The 21143-nt window shown below is 45.0% G+C and overlaps 1 protein-coding gene across 2 annotated transcripts in view; it reads right to left on the reverse strand.

Moving 5' to 3' along the window:
• Window positions 1-21143, reverse strand: part of PIP4K2A (phosphatidylinositol-5-phosphate 4-kinase type 2 alpha) — a 178570-nt gene that overhangs the window by 61893 nt on the left and 95534 nt on the right. For both annotated transcript variants that reach the window (XM_027121818.1, XM_027121817.1), the window contains exons 2-3: window positions 11651-11748; window positions 10333-10429 (exon numbers count right to left, since the gene is read on the reverse strand). In XM_027121818.1, coding sequence (XP_026977619.1) covers window positions 10333-10429; window positions 11651-11748 — 195 coding nt within the window. The remainder of the gene's footprint in view (window positions 1-10332; window positions 10430-11650; window positions 11749-21143) is intronic.

Below are 21143 nucleotides of genomic sequence, written 5' to 3' on the forward strand. Positions count from 1 at the left end.
AATCAGATTTAAAGAAAGCCTGAGACAAACGATCAGAAGAGTGAATGCAATTTTACACAAAATGTGTGATCCTTGGAATGACTCTAAGGCCTGGAAAAATCCATACTCATTTATTTCCACAACACTCCTATGTGATAGAAAGAGCCAGGTGCATTTTTCCACTTGAAGATAATAAAACTGGGGTACAGTGGAACCGAGTGACACGCCTAAGGCTCCCGCCTAAGAGCTTCCTCTGAGGTAACAAAAAGGGGCAATTTACAAAGACAAGGCTAAACTTTTGCCATTAATTAATACCATAATCACTGACTTTTTGTAACCTTTGACGAGATAGAAGTGAGTGTGTGTTGGTAAGGGCAGTACCGAGTAAGGCAGGGTGCTGGTCTGGGACCTAGAACATTCTCTCCACTCACCGATCCTTGGATACGGCATTCAGCATCTTTGAGCCTCAGTTCCCGGGACTATAAAGTGACAGAGGATAAGCCAGGGGAGGGGGCAGGCTGAACTAGGTCTCTCCCTCAGACCTCCTATGCCTCTAAAAAATGTATTTCCTCGAAGATATGGCTCTAGGAAGTGCAGGGCAGCACAGGCCTCAGAAGGTGATTTGATGTTTTCCAGCGGAAGTCCAGTCACAAGAGAGTCCAACCACCATCTGAGCAGGGGCATGACGATGGCTTAGGACATCTGGGCCAGGACTAAAGAGAGGTGGCAATAGTTCTTAGAGCAGCATGGAAATAACACATCAGAGGTTCCAGATGTACTTGGACAATTTCAGCAAGAACGAGAGGATGAGCTAAGGGAAGGCGGTTGTGGACACACATGGAATGTAGTCAAAACAGTCTGCTATCTAGAAACTGAATATTGAAATTCCTCAGTGTCCCTTGTTGTGTCACAGAGGAAGAGTGAACCATAGCCTCATACAGGATGCCTGGGCAAGTCTGGGAGGCCAGGAGGAGAAAGGCCTGAGAGAAACAGAGCTGGGGAGTGACCTCCAGAAGCCCCAGAGGGTCCCCTTATGTGTAAATAAACGTCATAATCAAAGAGCATGACAGGTGGAGGCAACCCTGGAGATTATTCCAAACCACCCAATTTACAGATGAGAAGACAGAGGACCAGAGGGCAGAAACCACTTGCTTTGAGACCTGAGTGGGACGGCATCCGTGGAAGGCCTTGCAGAGGCCTCCACCCCCTGACCGGTCTTCTGAAATATCCTAATAGACCTACCCTAGTCTAGAAGCCATCAGAAGAGGAGACATTCTAAGCCCACGATGTACACAGTCATCAGAGGGTTCTGAACATCAAAACTATCTCTTGTGTTACATTTAGTTTATTCATATTCTCTCAGGTTCATATTGTCATAAGCAGAGGTCTGATGACCTTTCAAGTTCCAAATAGCTCTGATATTGAAGCTAGAAGACAGGATAAGCATATACACGGGTGCTCTACGTTAAGACTGTGTGACTTTGGGCAAGTTATTTAAGCTCTTTGTACCTCAGTTTCCGTACTAGTAGAAAGGTAATAATGACGAGAATCACCATCACTAAAAGTTTGCCTGGGGGTTACATTAGATAAGACAGAGTTTTGATAATAGTGCCTGGAACAGTAGCACTCCTTAATGGTAGCTATTATTATAAATAGCAAATTTCAACCTGGAAGACATTTAGAGGTGCAGATCAACATTAGCAAACTGCTCTGGGAGCTGGTGAGTCAAAAATGAAGGACTTACGGAATGGGTTCTTCCTGTTGGCTCCTTTCTTTGGCTGCACAGTGTGGCAGGCGGGATCTTAGTTCCCCGACGAGGGAACGAACCCGTGCCCCCTGCAGTGGAAGCAAGGAGTCCTAACCACTGGACTGACAGGGAAGTCCCTTCAGTTGGCTCTTGAGTCCACCCTGGCCAAGCCTCTGGTTCGTACCCAGTGAAGATCAAGAACCACATTCTTGTCACTCTCATACTCTCCATTTCACGGCTTACTTTCCACAGCCCTCAATAAGAACCACTTGCAGTTTGAAAAAGAATTTAAAACATTTTACACAAGTAAGTTTCAAGTCAAAAATTCCAGCCCCACTAGGTCTCCCTTCTATCCGTGGCCCCTGCTCAGCTCCCAGCATCCTCTCCAGCCGAAGGGCAGGAGGGATGGCAGAGAGTAGGCCAGTTCTTTAAAAGATGGAGAAAGCACGGGGGAGGTAGCCAAGAGAGCTGGGGTGACCCCTTCCCGAGGAGGGGAGGAAAGCAGGCTGGCTGAAGATGCCAACGGACTTGAAGGTACAGGGAAGGGAACGTCAGGGAGCCTGACGGCCGGGCCTCTAGTGACCTTGAGGTGGCGGCAAGGGCAAGGAGGGTGAGCCGCGGAGGGCTGTGGGAGGGCTTGAGGGGAGAGAAGGTTTGGAAAAGCAACCTTGGGATGCCGGTCTGGAAAGTCATTTGTGTAACGTACTGGGCTACCACAAAATCCACAATCCCATTCAACGCAGAGCCTTAAAAGGCTTATTTAATTCAACGCTGAAAATACAGACGTAATAGAAATCTGACATAGCGTCTGCCCACAACAGTCACTCCTTTACTACCTTTCTGTCCTTTTCAGGTTTTCAGGTCTCAGCATGTATGGCAGAAAGAGAAGCAGTGAGAAGTTGAGGGCAGTCAGACCCCCCACTCCTTACTCTGTTATCTGGTTATCTGCAAGGAAAGACAGTAGGACTTAATGGTCTCTAGGTTTCCTTCTTGCTCTACTAATTAGGATTCATTAATGTGTTACTGCTTTCAGTTTGTGGAGACTTAGCAAATGGACGATGATTTGCTTTTAGTTTGGGGGAAATCTAATGATAAATGTACACAAACCGCAACAAACTTGCTTTTATTCATTGGCTACCCTTCTCTCCTATACGTTTGATAGCTGTATATTATAAACTATGTAATTCCTTAAATTCACTTCTTCTAAGTGGAAATACTATTAACATAAGCCCCTACATCAAGAAAAAGGCAGCCAAAATCAATGGTGGAGGGGGAAAAAGTTCTCCTATTGAATATAAACTAATCTGAAACTCCAAACATTCTTCTTCCCTAATGGCTTTACTGAGATACAATTCACACACCAGACCGTTTACCTATTTAAAGCATACAAATCAATGGTTTTTAGTACGGTTACAAAATTAAACAACCATTACCACAACGGATTTTAGAACATTTTCATCAACCTCAAAAAGAAACCCTATACCCATGAGCAGTCCCTCCCATTCTCCCTCCACCCCCCACCTAGGAAACCTCTCATCCACTTTCTGTCCTAGAGATCTGCCTGTCGGGACATTTCCTATTGCACAATCATCCAGCACACAGGCGGCTGTGATTGGTCCAAACATTCTTCCCCCGAGTCCCCGGAGCACACGCACCCCGAGGGGTCCGGCTGTAGACCCTGGGCCGTGTCGCGGCGAGCGAGGCGACATCATGGGTGCTCCCTGTTCAGTCCAGTGTGGTGGACCCGTGACAGCCAGCCCACGCTGCTTCTGAGGATGCTGCCGGGCTTGCTGGGGAGCTGGGGATACCATAAACCGCTGGACAAAAATTAAAGTTCTAGGGCTTCCCTGGTGGCGCAGTGGTTGAGAGTCCGCCTGCCGATGCAGGGGACACGGGTTCGTGCCCCGGTCTGGGAGGATCCCACATGCCGCGGAGCGGCTGGGCCCGTGAGCCATGGCCGCTCGCTGAGCCTGCGCGTCCGGAGCCTGTGCTCCGCAACAGGAGAGGCCGCACCGGTGAGAGGCCCGCGTACCGCAAAAAAAAAAAAAAAATTAAAGTGCTAGGGCAAAGCTAGTAGATGCAGGGCACGTAAGAACAGGATGATTTAGTCCATTTTGCTGGACGATCTTGCCTCTGGATAAGTAAGCTCACTGTCCACCACTCCTGTTTTCCACAGCCAAGTACATCACAGATCTACAGAGACAGGCTGGGACCTGGGACCCTCCGCTGCACTGCTTGCACCTGGACAAGCATCTCCTCCAGCAAGAGATACAAGGAAACTGTAAGGGACTAAAAACAACTGCATGCAGTCGGGGCAGACTGTGAACAAGATACAAAAAGACCAAAAACACAACTGCCACTTCTGAGGTGTCGGGAGAAAAGCAGGGTCCTGCACACGATCCCTGCACCCAGCACCACCTGGGGGAGGGGCTGACCACCCTAAGCCCCCCTCCATCCCACCCCCACCCTCACCCCGCTTAAAGGACCAGCTTGCCCACTCAGTGAGCGAGCATGGGCACCTGTTACGTGCTTTCGCTCCCTAGTGCTGCAGTATGAGTCCCAGTAAGGCCTTGCCTGAATTTCTCGTCTGGCCTCTTATCAATTTCTGTTGATTAAGGAGTCCAAGAACCCCGGTGGGTAGCATTACAACACCACATCTCAAACCTCAAGAGCTGTGTTTGAATCTCTAGTGCCATGTCAGCCCTCAATGAGGAATAAAGGAAGATAATGAGAGATGAAACTCACTCTTGAATGGCCTTCCTACATTTATAATTGGAAATTTATTCTCCTTTCCCCAAAGAAAGGGATTAATGGTGCTCGCCTCCAAGCCTCTAAAAGTCTGCATTGAAGATGTTTATTTCCACAGTGGGAGGTCCAGGATTACTGGGGCCTCCAGGGGGGTGGAGGAAATGTCAATTTAATTAGCTCATCTTTGCCACCAATTTTTCTATACTTCTCATAAAAATGTCACGATCTATCAACATCAACCATTACGGTCCCCTATCCATTTTTTCAATACCCAAGCATTTTGAACATTTAATACCCTTGAACTACTCATATAGTCTTACAGACATTTGGGGTTTTTTTTTCCATTTTGATATGAGTTTGTATTTCTGCTAAAAATAATGTATGAAAGTTTTTCCATTTAGTCAACAGGAAGGCCATGTACAATCAATTCTGCCATGCTCAAATGTGTAAAAGCCAGCACCTTACAAAGAAGACACGGCAGTATCATGTACAGGAACCTGAGTGACAGTCAGTGACCTATTGGCCGTGACTTAATAACAGATTCAGAAATGTGACAGCTGGGAGGGCCTCAGAGAGCATGGAGTCCTTCTCCCTCATTTCACAGATGAGAAAACTGAGACCTACCAGGGCTAAGCGACCAGATTAAGTCACAGTATCCGTCACTGAAGATCCAAGACGCAAACCAGCTTCTCAACTCGCAGGAAAATGTTCTTTCTCCCAACTCGGGCTACCTGTTTCATGGACCTGACACCTGCCCTGCTGACAACTCAGGATTACGATTACACGCCTCAAATCACACGGCCCAGGAGCCGGGAGCCACAGCCTGGACCTGGGTTTGCGTTTGACGGATCTGAGTGAGCAGATGGTCCTCTGACCTCATCAGGGAGGGAAAGACCAACGTGCTAACATCATCATCAAGGATTTATTAAAAGCCCACTGTGTTTAAAGCCCTGTGTTATGCTCTTGGGGAATTTCAAAGAAAGTCTGAGCTGTGATCCCAGGCGTGGAATGGCTTTCACTGCAGAGGGGGGCAGAACACTGTGCAATTGAACACTTATTAATCATGAAACAACTTACCAGAAAAGAAGGAAACAGATATGAACGGTAATGACCAGCAGAGAAAGAAGAAAAGTTGCAGGAACGTCACTGAGCGCCGTGAGATCGCCTTTACAAAGATCAGGTTGGTACTTGACTCAGATTAAAATACCAGAGGCCGGTGTCCGAGGCTCCTGATAAGCAAACAGGCAGTATCTGCCCTGGACAGGAGCTCCCTGGCAGGGATGATTGTCAGCGCTCGGCTGAAAACGAGGAGACTTAACCCAACGTGGGCTCAGGAACGGAAAACGCAGGCCAACAGCAAGGCTGAGCTGTCAGGTGGGGTCAGTTTGTGGTGGGGCAGTAATTGGTTCAACACTTGAGAAACAGCAGAAAAAGCACGTGAAAAAAATCTGAGGATGCTGATGGGCTGGGAGCGAGTTTTCCCTAAAGTCTGTCAGGAGAGACGTCCAATCTGAGGGGTGCCCTTTGGCTTCCAGCCCAGGTGGAGTTTCTGTCCGCTATTCATCGTGAGAATTTTATTTTTAAACTTGAAACAAGAACATCAAAAGTTTAAAACGTTAGCTTTTTTTTTTTTTTTGCGGTACGCGGGCCTCTCACCGTTGTGGCCTCTCCCGCTGCGGAGCACAGGCTCCGGACAGGCAGGCTCAGCGGCCATGGCTCACGGGCCCAGCCGCTCCGCGGCATGTGGGATCTTCCCGGACCGGGGCACGAACCCGCGTCCCCTGCATCGGCAGGCGGACTCTCAACCACTGCGCCACCAGGGAAGCCCTAAAACGTTAGCTTTTAAAATTAATTATTTTAAAATTAGAATCCTCTGTTACCAATACAAAGAAGAAAATGCATCCAATGTGAATAACGAGCGATTCTAATTCGGAAGATGCGGCAGGGGAAAAGCAAACCTAGTATTATCCTCCACAAAGAACCAGAGGGCTCAGTTTCTATTATATGGTGTATTTAGCTTTAACTGCATCATCGCCATCCTGTATAACTTTTTGGTTTTTGGTGGGCAATCCTTCCTGCAGCTCAGAAACTTCAACCGAAGCCTCTAGTTGACTTCCCAGGCCTGTCATAAGAGGTTCTGATACTATGAGAGACTGGAAAGAGGGATGCAGGTTTTCTTTAAGAACAATAAAAATCAAGATGCCTGGGTTTCTGTAAATGTCATTAGCATCTAATACAGAATCTGTCATGTAATAGTTAAAAAAAATTCCTTCATCCTTTCTTCTCTTCTGCATTCCCTATGATGTCTATCACAGAGCCTTACACACAGTAGGTGCAAATAAACACACACTGAGTTGATAATCGTGCGTGAAATCATCCACCTATGGGGAGCGGAGCTTAAAGTGGCAGAGGAGATGGAAGAACAGAACTGTAGCAACCGTAACAGCGAGGCCTCTGGGGGAGCATTCAACTTGAAAGACATCTTAAAAGAACGGTCATGGGGAGTCACATTGTCCCAACAATGATCAGAACACAGTTCACCTCTGTGCATATTACAAACCAGTGAAGTGATTTTAAAAAGCCCTAATAAGTTGGAGAAAATTTTGAATCTGAAAGCACTGAGCATACATGCATACACATACGCACACAGGTTTACATATGTATGTTCAGTGACACTGTTGTTAATGAGTATTCTAGAACTGTTGCTTGAATTTATCTTTAACAGCAAGAAAAAGAAGTTGTTTTTAAAAGACATTTTCAAGAAATCAAAACCAGAGGAAAGATACAAGTGTTTACGGAGACAGCAGGGATGTTTCTCAGTTCCTTTCACGAAGTTTAAGTTGGCTGACGGAGGTCAATTAAGTTGGCTAATTACTATGTTCTACTTTGATCAGATGGATCGATACTGACTTTTTTCAGGTGCAGCAAAACTGCATTCACACACGCAAGGCAGGTGGCGAACATTTATCCATTTGATATAACATGAAGGTTTGAATACTAAATGAACCGCACGGTGGAACTCCTTTTCGCCACAGAGATTTAAAAGTCATTTGTCCAATAAGCAAGCGCTTCTGAAAATTAAACAGAGCAAGGCAAGGGGAACAGTGAGGGGCCTGGGCCCCTTGAGCCATCCAGTGCCTCCAAAGAGGATGAGACGCCGGGTCATCGATCCCACTTTTTAAAATCAGATTGAGAAAGAGAGTTCAGTTTGGCACTAGGTGTCAACTGATACCTGTTACCTGTTCTGGCCACAGTGAATGAAGTGTCCGGGCAGTGGTGAGCCGAAGAGCCGAGACCACAGCCCCGCCGGCCCCCGCAAGCGCACTGCACTCCGCCTCCCTGGCTTGCGGCGCGCAGGCACCCAGACGCACCAAGCCAGAGCCACTGTTGGCACAACTTCCTCCGTTTTCCAAACCAAGTAGCCAACAAGGTGGGCTAAGCCCCATGTGTACGATCTTATCTTCCGTTTAAACTCAGGGGCCCTGCCCCAGCTGAAAAAATTTTAAGAGGTACAAACATTGGGAAAGGAACATAGAAATGGGGCCAGTACAATCGGCCCTCCGTATCCGCAGATTCCATATCCGCAGATTCCGCATCCGCAGATTCCGCATCCGCAGATTCCGCATCCGCAGATTCCAACTGCAATTTGATCTGCAGTTGGTGGAATCTCTGGGTGCAGAGGGACTGTGTATGTCTGGTTTACTAAAGTTACTGTAAACACCCACTTTTTTATTTTTAAATAGAAATACAGTTGCCAAAGAGAAAGCAGCAATCTAAATGCCAAAAGCACCAGGCATGGCTGAGGGAAGGAGTGGTGTTCAAATGATTAATTACACTCACACCGGTTCTCCCTTGTACTGATCTCTCACGCTAAGAGCTTAACAGACTTGCCAATTAGTTCCGTGTGAATCATCCTCCACTCACCTAATTTGCCTTCAAAGTTTGTATCAGCAATTTGCACTTACTTAAATATCAACTTACATGGTTTTGTTTTTAGGGGGGAAAAAGAGAGGGAAACCACGTTCCTGTCTTAGTATTTCAGCAACTAAGGATCTAATAGATCCACTTGGGATCTCATTTAACAGGGCTGGTTCTCAGAAGAAATATAAGGACTTCACTGTGGTAATGAATTGAGGAATTTAACAAGATCCTGTAGCACAGGCCCTGAAAGTCAGTTTCTGTGAAACGCCAGTATAGCTATTTTATTTTTAAAAATTAAAATTAAAAAAAAAAGGAGGGGCACAAAGGAAGATACACACTTGAATGTAGCAGCAGAGTCAGAGGAGATTTTCTTAGGATGTCAAAGTTATCAGCTGTTCATTCTTTTCAAAGCATACTATTTTCATAGGCCTCTTGAAATGTAATAACAGTTCTTACATAATGTAGAATGATTCCTTTTTATTTTATACGAGGCTTTTTTACAATTCCAAAATTTATTCTTTAAAGGTGACTTGGCTTTTGCAGCAGTAAATTCAAGTCCAAGTGTGATCGAAGTTCTTTCTCTCTTACACATGAAGCCCACACCTGAACACTGGCTCCATCGCAGTTTTTAAAAGCAAACCGAGCGCTCACACCCTCCCCGCCCACTTCCCCTCAGCCCTCTCCGGGGCGCACCCGAGCCTTTGCTCAGAGCCCGGACCTCCGTGGAAACCTTGGCCAGGTCCACAGAGGAGGGAACGTCACCGGCAGCCTGGCCAGCGTTGCTTTTTCAAAACATGGCAGCTTCAAGGCTTCTCATGCCTGAGTGAGCCTGTGAGAGATTCTTGGAAACTTTCAACAATGGGGCAGGGCAGAGAGGCCCACAGATCTATAAGAAAGCATGCTGGCTAAGCTTGATTTGCCTTAGGGCCCTGTTCTTTAAGGGAAAGTACAGGGTGAGCTGTGCCAGTATTCACCTTGTAAGGTCACCCGGGGCAGCAACAGGACACGTAATGCAAGATAAAAGGATTTCTGGTTTGGGGCAAACGAGAGAAAGTGTTTACCACATTTAAAATAAGTCAGTACTCTTATTTATTTTACTCTTAGAGTAAAATAAACGGCCTGCCATAAAAGACCAGAAAGCAGCCCTTGTATCTCCTGACTTAGATTTCTGCTCTTAAAAACATCCTTGGCTTTTACGAATCTGGCCAGCTCTGTGAAAATCAGGTAACTGATGCCTGGTCCGTTCTCAGGAGAAATGACCAGAAATGACCAGATCTGACAGTGATTTTAAAAGTTGAAATTGAGAACTGGGCAAACATGGGGAGAAAAGCAACAGGGCACATCTTTACATGGTGGGTCCCAAGAGCAGGAGACGGTGCTGCACAGAAGTGTCCCTGGGACTGGCGGGCTCCTGGTGGTGACAGCAGTGCTGCAGTCACTAGGCCGCTGGGCACTGCAGGGTTCTAAGGGGGTCTCTGACAAAATACCGCGGGGAGGGCCAGGGTGGGCCAATTCGGCAAATCAGCAAGAACGAAAACAAATTTCTAAGATTCCTAAGTGGCCTCTGCAAATAAAGGAAATGTGAATTCAACACACATACACAGCCCTAGGGGCTGCCAACCCGTTTGAGGGCAGAAAATCAAAAGGAAGCTCTGCGGGCAGAATACTTTCATCTGTAAGTGAGAATATTATATAAAACTCACAGGCTTGCTCCCTTCCCAAAGAATAATTTCTTCTGCGGACTACTGAAATCATATTGTATAGTGGTCCCTAACTGAAAGAACCCTTTATTTCAGAAAGAACACTGAAAAATTCTCATACAAAATGAAAATTACTCTTATCTAATTACTTGTCATGACAAAAATGTGAATCCCATTTTACAGCGTAAAAGGCACCGATGAAACCCATGTGAAACGAATGTTACGAAAGCAACTCACCTGGAAATCCTGATCATCGATTCCAAACCTCTCCCGCAGGTTACGGAAAACCATCGGGCAGTATTCCTTAAACTTGAAGTGGCTCGGCATGTTTTCTCTGAAACAGGTTGTGGAATAAAGTTCAGACGTACAAACAGTGAACCAGACTTGAATCTGCCACCATCATGCTCTCCTGCAGCCAAAGAAGCACTTGGGGTTCCCGACCCACAGAAGGCACAGGTGGGTTTCAAGGGGCCAACCAGAACCCACAGTAGGGTCCGGGGGACAGAAGGGACAGACACGCAGGGGAAACGGTGAAGGAAAAGCAAAGAGCTTGGCGAGGCCGGGAGGGGCAGCACAGAGAGCCACAAACAGGGCTCCCACACTGGTCCTGGGTTGCCTGCTGATGAAATCTTACAAAACAAGACTGACTCTCACTCCTAGATCGACCTGTTTTATCTTTTATATACATACCACATTCTATATTCACATAGAAAAGATCCCTTCAAAAGGTCAACCTTTAAAGGGCATTATGAGAATAATTAACACATCAGCTTCACATTAGAACAATGGCCCCATTAAGGAATTTCACAATTGATCTTCACATGGGAGGGATTTCTCTGGGGCTCATCCCACTCATTCAGAATTGCTTCCCCCTTTGTGTTCACACGCACACACACACACACCCTGTGCCCCCACTGTGGTACTCCACACACTAAGTGATGGTAATTTGTATATGTGTCCATTTTCAACCACCCGCCTGACTGTGAACCCCCGAGGGCAGGACTGTTTCTTATACATCAGTGTATGTCTGGCTCTCAGGGGACTGCCTGCCACAGAAGGTGGTCCATAATGATGTCTAAAATGACATTCAAAAGAGGGAGAAATAGTCTCAATGCCCAACATGGCATCCAATTATGTTTTATAAAAATGCACCTTCATTCTTTATTGTTTTAGGAAGTAGTCATTTCTGTTCATAAAGGAATCATCAGGAGAGTTTTGTGTAAGAGAGCTGAGGTCCATAGCTGCCCAAAAAAAAAAAAAAAGAATCCAAGCAATGTACAGCTTCAAACATTTAAACAGTAATGAGAACATCACTTTTAACATATAAGATATGCATAGAGAACAATATGCCGTATGCAAAAAGATATTACCCAAGAGGGCCTGCTGCTGCTTCTCTGAAAATGACAGATGGTTATGTTTATCACAGGATAAACTTTATCAGCAAAACTTCACTCTCACCCATTGAAAAATAATGGGATTATAGAAATTCACAGAAATTAGAATTCACACTCCTGGCAGCCACGTAAGTTGTACAAAAGGCTGTGCTTGTACTTACTTGTTAAAAAGGTGATTGTCCACCTTTATCTTTGAATAGGCCTTGAAGTCATCTGGCATCAACATAACAGGGATTTGAACATGGCTCAGTTCATTGATCTAGAAAAATATAAAATAAATGGCACAGGTTGTAAGTATCTAGGTGGGAAGTGCTTGACTTAAACATGTAATTTACCAAGAAAACCTCCTGGATGCTTGTATTTCCTGGCCCACATTCCTCCCTGTTCCTGCCCCAAATCATCTCTTCTGATGCCTTCCCCACTCTTTTCATCAGCCGTCACCACTGCGCCCAAGCACACATCGGCTGCAACTCCCCGGCTCAGCCCTGTCTGCCGCTGGCCCCCCGGATGGCAGGGGCAAGGGAGGGGTTCTGGAGGGTGAACCCTCAGGGCCAGCTGTCCCTGCTTCTCCCCGTCCACCCTCCCACTGCCCCTCCAGAGCCTTGACCCAGAGCTCCTTTGATCCCATGTCCAGGTCAATTTCCCTCTGTAAAGAAAATATTCTCTCAAACAAAAAATCCAAAAACACAAAAACAAAAACAACAAAAAAACAAAACAAAAACAAATAAAAAAATTCTCTGAGAAAGGGCTTTTTAATTTCTGATATAAATATTTGTTGAATTAATAAGACTATTTCCTCACACTTTGGGGTACTAAAAAGGAACACTGCCATTCATGTGGTCTTTACCTTTCTTGTGGGAACTAATTTAAAAATAAGTATTGGGATAGGGCATGAATTTACCAGAACAGGAACCTTCATGAAGGAAAGGAAGGAAGCATGTGGAACTGCAACTGGATGAGAGGGAGATGGGTTGGCCAGGGGTCAAGACAAAGACACATCTTTATGTGGTTACAGAGAACAAAAGGTTAAATCCATTTCGGTTTACATTCCAGTGAATGGCAGGGACAGGGACAGCTTTTGACACCTGACTTTGAAAAAGTTGAACCTTCTCTTGGTTAATTATTTTTGCATTTAGCTCCCAAGTGATAACTCCCTGGTTGCTAGTAATAAAAACCACTTTAAAGGTTTATACTTCCAGTAAATGTGAGATACTTGGAAGGGTTCTCAGTTACAAAAACAAACAGAATGAGTTTCTTGATGGAGCAGAGTTGTTAACCCACTGCTGGGTTCACAGAAAGCAGAAGGAAATTTTCAAGACCTTCCTTCCCCTAAAGTGAGTTTAATCGTCCATAGGGCATGTGGTGACCATCAGGTAAGCGTGAAAGGAGGGGTTTCTCTGAAGATAGATGCCAATTTCACACTTTGGGTCAAAGCGTAACTGCGGAGCTCAACCCAAGACTTCAACATTAAACTAGGACCCCTGAAGGAAGTGAAAGTGGTCCCAAAACCCAGTGGAAGTAAATGTAAAGGGTGCCCGGAAGAAAACACCCTTAACACAGACCTCCAGGATTCCCACAGATTAAGTTCAACCAAATAGGAGTTCACAAAGACAACAAGAGTGGAGTCAACAGCAACAAAGACTGATGTTATTTTCAAGGCTTCAGCTAGTAGGACAATCAGATACAGAACAGAAGATAAAAACTATGAATAAAACGTATGAAGAGAGTAAGAGATGGACTAGCAAAAATGAATAAACTATGAGACTTTCAAAATGACCAGTCAGACTTGAAAAAGAATCAAATAAAAATTTTACAAAATGGAAACTGTAACTGTTGACTTGAAAACAAAACAAAAAGCCTCTGACCTAGTATTTACGCAGCAGATTGGATAACTGGTATACCAGAGGGTAGATCTGAGAAAACTACCTAGAAGACCACAGACAGAAAGAATGGAAACGTAATATATGAGAGGATGGTTAAGACGGGGAGTGGAGTGGGTTTAAATGGAATCTTAGAGGAAGAGAGCAATACAGAATATGGGGAAGAGATAATATCTGAAGATGTAATGGTTGAGAATTTTTCATGACTTTATAAATCTGTAGATGCATAATACCCAATGTACACAGAAGAAATCCACACCTAGAGACACTGCAGCTAAACTAAAGGATACCAAAAGCCAAGAGAAGAAAAGTGGTCAGGGAGAAAAGACACAACACAACAAAGAGATGACTATCAGACTGACAGCTCACTTCCCAACAGCAAAACTGGACGCCCACAGACAGTAGAAGGATATCCTCAGAGTGGAAGATTACTGTCAACATAAAATTGTATACTGTGGTATAATAAGAAATATATTTTGATCATTGTCTGGGTTTCTGGCACAAATCTCCTAAAACCCTTGCAACTTCCTAAGTGACGGGAGTATCTTCTGTCGTTCACCAGAAGCCCTTTCGGGGCATACCTGAATTCATGCTAATGAGGTGACTTAGGTTCAGACCCCTAGATGGCCTCAGGATGGGGCTGGTCACCAGAAAGACCAAGTGACTGGATGGTTGGAACTTTCAGCCCTACCCACTGACCTCAGGGAAGGGGAAGGGGAGATGCTGGAGATGAAGTTCTATGTAAACTTTTGAACAATAAGAGTTGGAGAGCTTCTGGGTTGGTGAACACATCCATACGCCAGGAGGGTGGTGCACCCCAGTTTCATGGGGACAGAAGCTCCTGCACTCGGGACCTATGTACCTCTGCATCGGTATCCTTTATGTTTATGTTGTTTAAAAATCTGTATCTTTCTTAATTTTGTGTCTGTTTAAACTGTCAATAAAAGCACATTCAAATGTTCCTCTATAATGATGGATCGCCCATTTTCCCTGAGGTCCTAACAATTTTTGCTCTATACTTTCAGGCTAATTAGGTGCTTATAAAATATGAATACTATCTTCCTGGCTAATTGAACCTTTTATCATTGTGCACAGACCTTCTTTATCCTTAGTAATGCTTTTGTCTTAAAGTTATTAGTTTATTTGATACTAATAATAATAAACTGGTAAACATATATAAATGTTTTTCAGAGTTCTGTGATCTGCTTAGCAAAACAATGGAACTGGAGGAGGGGGCTGTGGGAACCTCTGATTTATAGCCAGTTGGTCAGAAGCACACGTAACAACCTGGACTTGTGAGTGGTAACTGAAGTCGGGGAAGGGGCAGTCTTGTGGGACTGGGCTAATAACCTGTGGGGTCTGATTCGATTTCCAGGAAGACAGTGTCAGAACAGACTTACTGCTTCAGGATATTGGAAAAAAACACATGTGGGACAAACCCATTAAAACTATCTTTCAATATATTGGAAGATTGGGATTGACATATACACACTATTATATATAAAATAGATAACTAGGGGCTTCCCTGGTGGCGCAGTGGTTGAGAGTCCGCCTGCTGATGCAGGGGACACGGGTTCGTGCCCCGGTCTGGGAAGATCCCACCTGCCGCGGAGTGGCTGGGCCCGTGAGTCATGGCCGCTGAGCCTGTGCGTCCGGAGCCTGTGCTCCGCAACGGGAGAGGCCACAACAGTGAGAGGCCCGCGTACCGCAAAAACAAACAAACAAACAAAAAATAGATAACTAATAAGGACCTACTGTATAGCACAGGGAACTCTATTCAGTACTCTGTAATGGCCTATATGGGGAAAGAATCTTAAAAAGAGTAGGTGTATGTATAACAGATTCACTTTGCTGTACACCTGAAACTAACATAACATTGTAAATCAACTATACGCCAATAAAAATTTAAAAAAATATATGTTTCAAAAAAATGAGAGCAAAATAAAGGCTTTTAACTGAGAACTTATCCACAACACACCTCCCTAGAGGAACTTACAAGCTTTAGAAGCACATTATTTATACTCTATTAAAGATATACTTCAGAAAGAAGGTAAACATTGTGGGTGGAAGGTCTGAGATAACAAAAAGAATTAGTAAGTAAATAAACTGGTAAATATGAGGACAAATATAAGTAAACGTCATCTATATAAAGTAATAATGCCAAATTTATATGAGATTAAAAAGGACAGAAATACACACTGAATAGCAACAGGGTATAAGTTGGAAAGTAGATGGCCACGGTTATAATGCTCATGGTATTGTTCAGGAGGAGAGGTAAGATATTAACTGCAGACTTTAAGTATTATGCTACAATTTCAAGGGCAAACATTAAAAGAATAAGAAACACAGTAGATAACTTCCAAACTAGTAGAAGGGGAAAAACAGAATAAGAAAACAAAACTCAATTAAAAAAAAAAGAAACATGGGGCTTCCCTAGTGGCGCAGTGGTTAAGAATCCACCTGCCAGTGCAGGGGACACAGGTTCAAGCCCTGGTCCAGGAAGATCCCACATGCCGTGGAGCAACTCAGCCCGTTCACCACAATTACTGAGCTTGCACTCTAGAGCCCGCGAGCCACAACTACTGAGCCCATGTGCCACAACTACTAAAGCCTGCGCACCTAGAGCCCATGCTCCACAACAAGAGAAGCCGCTGCAGTGAGAGGCCCACACACCGCAACAGAGTAGCCCCCGCTCGCTGCAACTAGAGAAAGCCTGTGCACAGCAACGAAGACCCAACACAGCCAAAAATAAATAATAAATAAATAAATTTTAAAAATAAAAAAAGAAATGCAAGCAAGAGAAAAAAATTTGCACAACAAAAGTGGGACAAATAGAAAGTTAGTGATATAAATAAATCTGGATATATACATAATCACAATAGGCATAAATAGGCTAGCAGTTAAACATAAAGACTGTCATAATGAATTAAAAACTATAAGGTATGTGCATGAGACACACCTAAAACATAAGAACTCAAATACGTCAAAAGCTAAGGGACAGAAAAAATATATTAAATAGTACTAAAAATTACTGAAAAGCTAGCCTACTTTTATTAGTATCAAATAAACTAATAACTTTAAGACAAAAGCATTACTAAGGATAAAGAAGGTCTGTGCACAATGATAAAAGGTTCAGTTAGCCAGGAAGATAGGATTCATATTTTATAAGCACCTAATTAGCCTGAAAAGTATAGAGCAAAAATTGTTAGGACCTCAGGGAAAACGGGCGATCCATCATTATAGAGGAACATTTCAATGTGCTTTTATTGACAGTTTAAACAGACACAAAATTAAGAAAGATACAGATTTTTAAACAACATATTGAAGTCAGTATGTTGCATACCTATTATATTATGGCCAATATTCTTCCAGATGATTGGGATACACTGTGGAACAAAACAGATTAAGATGCCTGCCCTCTAGAGCTTCTGTTTTAGTGGGAAGAGCCAGAAGATAAAACAATAAACTTAGTAAATTACTGTGTTAGAAGTAAATTATCTATTATGTTAAAAGGCTATGGAAAAAGGAAAAAGAGCAGGACAAAAGAGCTAGGGAGCACGCATCAGGGCACAGGTGAGAGTCACTGAAGTATTTAAAACAGAGTGGATTCAAGTAGGCCAGAGTTTGGAGGAGATGAGATTTAACATTGCAGTGCAAAGGCCCTGGGGTAGGGACATGCCTGGTATGCTTGGGACAAGGAGACCAGTGTGGCTGGAGCAGATTATGTGAGGGCAGAAACAGTAAGAGCTGAGATCAGCGGTAAAGGCAAGGGGTTCCTATAGGGCCTTCCGGGTCACTAGAAAGACTCGCTTTTACTCTGAGAGATAAGGGAGCTCTTGTAGCTTCTGGGTGATAAAGAGATGATATCAGTGAACTTAGGGCTTAGAAAGATGACGGGGTGGTGGGCACAGGCATAGAAATAGGGAGACCAGTTACATGCAAGTGTAGTAATAGCCTGTTTGTTTTGGTTTTGGGGCTTCTTTTGGCTGCACCTCGTGGCCTGTGGGATCTTAGTTCCCCGACCAGGGATTGAACCCACACCCCCTGCAGTGGAAGCACGGAGTCTTAACCGCTGGACCGCCGGGGAAGTCCCGTAATACCCTGTTTTGACCAGGACGACAACAGTGTAGTTAGAGACGGGGAGTCAGATTGTGGATATTTTCGGAAAGTAGAGACATGATTTCCTGGAGCTCTGAGAGGGGGTGTCAAACGACAGAAGCTCAGACCCACTCACAGGCTTTGGTCTGAACAATTAGAAGATGGAGCTGCCATCGACCGAGATGGCGGAGACTTCTCACCGTGTTTCTCTTTACGCTTTTTGATTTTTGAATCATGTTAAAGAATTGACTGGTCTAAAAATTTAATACTTCTTCAAAAGCCCTATGACAAAAAAACATATATGCAAACTATCAGCTACAGTTATAAAATATATATTCATACAATATTTACTACTTATAATAATTAGTATAGAATTATATTATGTTGAGCACTGCACAGATTTTCAGATTGGATACCACCACCCTCATTTCTGGATCCACGCTGACTTTCGTGTGGTATTTGCTTTTTTTCATATAACCGTTGAGATTCCAGCTTCCTAAAGATTATCACTGTGCTACAGGAAGTAGTACAAAGTTGAAATTGTGAACTCCCTCAAACCAGCAGTTGGCATGGTGTCTCACAGATGTAGAGAGCGCCCTGGTTTCCCTTGAAATTTTAACATCTCCCTCAGTACTCCTTGTGAATTTGCTGCAGTGCCCCAGGGCACTGTTTGGGGACCACAGCTATAAACAGCAGCAGATGTTTAAAAGAGCAAATGACATAATCTAATTATAGAATAAGATAATCAGAATAATCCCCTAAATGCACTGTACTGGATTATAACATATAATCACTTTATATTCACCTCACACGACCTTCATTACAATCACCAGTTAATCCTCAGCCCGTATAAACTGATGATCTCTATAACCTTCCCAAGCAAATAGCTTTCTTGGGATAACGCTATATCAACTGCATTTGTGCAAAGCCAAATTACAATTCTATTCCTATCAAATTATGGCAATAACTTAATCAGACATCACTTTTAGCCCATTCTATACTATATTATTAAAATCTCCTCTGTGTTATGGCCCATAAAAATGTATGAAACTTCCACTAGACTGATTTAAAATCATATAATCTCTCCCATTCAGTTTACTCATGTATCTTATAATATTAACTAATTCTCAGAGCATATTTGTAAAAAATTAAAATCTATATCTCTTTATGCTAGCACTGGAATATCAAAGTTTGGGGAAAAAAAAAGAGAGAGAGAGAGAATAAGACCTGGAAACCAAGACTTGTGACAAGCACAGTTAGAATGAAGCTGGATGGCAATTAAATCCATTTCTCAATATCGTATGGAAACAGAAGAGAATAAATAAAAACAAAGGAAATTTACAGGGTGACAAGGAAAAGTGAAGGAGCAGACAACTTCATGTTGCTTTCACCAAATTATACAGAAGAAAGTTGGAGAGAACATAATAAGTGATTCCTGTCGCATCTCTGCTTCCAGTGATTTCTGAGAAAGCAAAACCCCACCTGGCAGCAGGAACATGGAAATCCATCCATTCCACTCTTGTGCTGCTGAGATCTGTGTTGGTAACAGTATCTTCCTTAGAAAGCCAGCAGGGAAAGAGGAACTTTGGAGATCCTGCTCTGAAAAATGTTTTGTTCTAAAAACATGAAAACCTTCCAGCCCAAATGGAATGTGTGATCTGTGAATTTCCCTCATCGATATGTGTTCCATACCCATCCTTGTTATGTGAGCATCCGCTCTGCTGGGCGCCGTGCAGAGACCAGTGTTCACCCAGTCCACAGTCCAGAGGGGCCCACATGTTAGCTGAAGAAGTGCACAAATGTAAAGTTCCAACAATGGCAAGTGTCAGGAGGAAGGAGGTCATCGGGCTGTGAGCAAGCGGGACGGAGGCGTGGCCCAGGGCGGGGATGGAGGTGAAGGAGGGGCCAGCCTGGAGCACGAGGGGCAGGGGACAGGGGTTCCAGGAAGCAGGGTCGCAGATGCAAAGGCCCTGTGGCAGGGTTGTGTGTGTGGGGTTCAGTTAACCGGAGAGACGGCAGCTTAATATGTTAGGAGTGCAAGAATCCAGGCGCACGAGACGGGATGGCGCTGAACCGCCTAAAAGGGCTGTTAAGAGGCCACCGGAGCGCTCCAAGAGAGGACGCACGGGGCGGAGGGGAAGGGAGAAGGTTCTGGCGATACAGCACGGGTCTAAACACGGGCTTGTGGGACAGGACAGCGTAGTGCATCTGTCGAGAGAGCGCACTTCAAGGGAAGAGTCCAGTTTTGAACTTGTGAAATTTGATGTGCTCTTGAGACACCTTATGTGTGTCAGGCGGGCAGGTGGACTTGTGGCTCTGACATTCCCAGGGAGGCGAGGAGTGGGGTGGGAGGGAGGAAAACAGGCACGTTGTGTGTAAGACACAGGTTATCCACGGGGGCGGCGAAGGCGAACAGGAAGAACTGCCTGCAAGGGAGGGAGTGAAAGCAGGGTCAGCTCGTGGGCAGCAAGGAGCGAGCGAGCGAGTCGAGAACAGAAGGGGACGAACAGTGGCGAATTCTTCTGAGAAGCGGAGTGGGACGGTGACTGTAACATGGCAGTTGGAAGCGTTTGGGGCCCTTGGGCTGGGGGCTCTGATGGAGGACAGCCAAGGAAACCAGGCTGGGGAACGCTGAGGAGAGCAGGGGGAGGTGGGAGAAGGCAGACCCGGATCTGGCTAGGTTTTCAGAAGTCTGGAAGGAGAGAGATGCGGAGGGGTGAGGGATGGAGGAAGGGACTGAGTCTAAAGACGGGATATTCCTTCTTGGGGAGGTGTGGGCTCCGGACTCCCAGCCTGCCTTAAGGGAATGGCTTTGGGGAGGCAGTCAGTCCCTCCATCAAGAAGAGGGAAAGGGGACAGGGGCTGTGCAGCGTGGCAGAACCTGCCCCAGGGGAGACGGGGTTCCCTCCACGGGCTCCTCTTTTCGCTGGGAAGGAGAGCCATGACGACCTGCTGAGGGTGAGAGGCAGGCCGAGCGGTGCGGGGGCTTAGAGCGAACACAGAGAAGCTGAAAAAGTGATTGCAGGATGTGGGAGAACAAGTCTGAAGAGAGAAATGTGGCTGGGCTTTGGGGCAGAGCTGGGAGTCCGTTCGCGGTGATGGTTAGCGTGCAGGGCACCAGGCGAACCCGTGCAGTGGCATTCCCCAGAGCCGGGCCGCAGGAAGAAGCTGTTGATAGAGGATGATTGGGCTTCTTCGGGTCTGAGGTTTTTGCTAGTTGGGTGTGCCAGAAAGATGACACAAAGTGTCACGGAGAGAGCAATGGAATTAATTCTAGGATAATCACTCAGAAATGGAAAGTCAGTACAAAACACTCATCCCTGACCACAAAGAGTTTCCCACTGTAGTTGATGGGGCAGCACATACACAGTGTGAAGGACAAAGCAGCAGAGCAGGAAAGCTAGAGTCCAGACAGTAAGTGTCCCAGGAACTCAGGGCAGGGACCTGTGACAGGTGTGCGGAAGGGCTTCTGGGAGGGAGTGAAGCCCGATGTGGCTCTTGAAAGATGGAGAGACGTGACTAGTGTTTCATTTAAATACATTTCGACAGGTTCCATCTTCACAAACCAAGAGTTCCCCAGGAAGAAGGGAATGTTTGGCCCTCGTTATTTGAGAAGAAAAGAGATGAGAAGTCAAAGCCAATTATGATGAAATTAAAAGAGACCCGTAGCAAAGGA

This window comes from Aethalodelphis obliquidens, unplaced genomic scaffold (genome assembly GCF_003676395.1).
Source record: "Aethalodelphis obliquidens isolate GAN/ISIS:26980383/991018 unplaced genomic scaffold, ASM367639v1 scaffold23, whole genome shotgun sequence".
Taxonomy (NCBI): domain Eukaryota; kingdom Metazoa; phylum Chordata; class Mammalia; order Artiodactyla; family Delphinidae; genus Aethalodelphis; species Aethalodelphis obliquidens.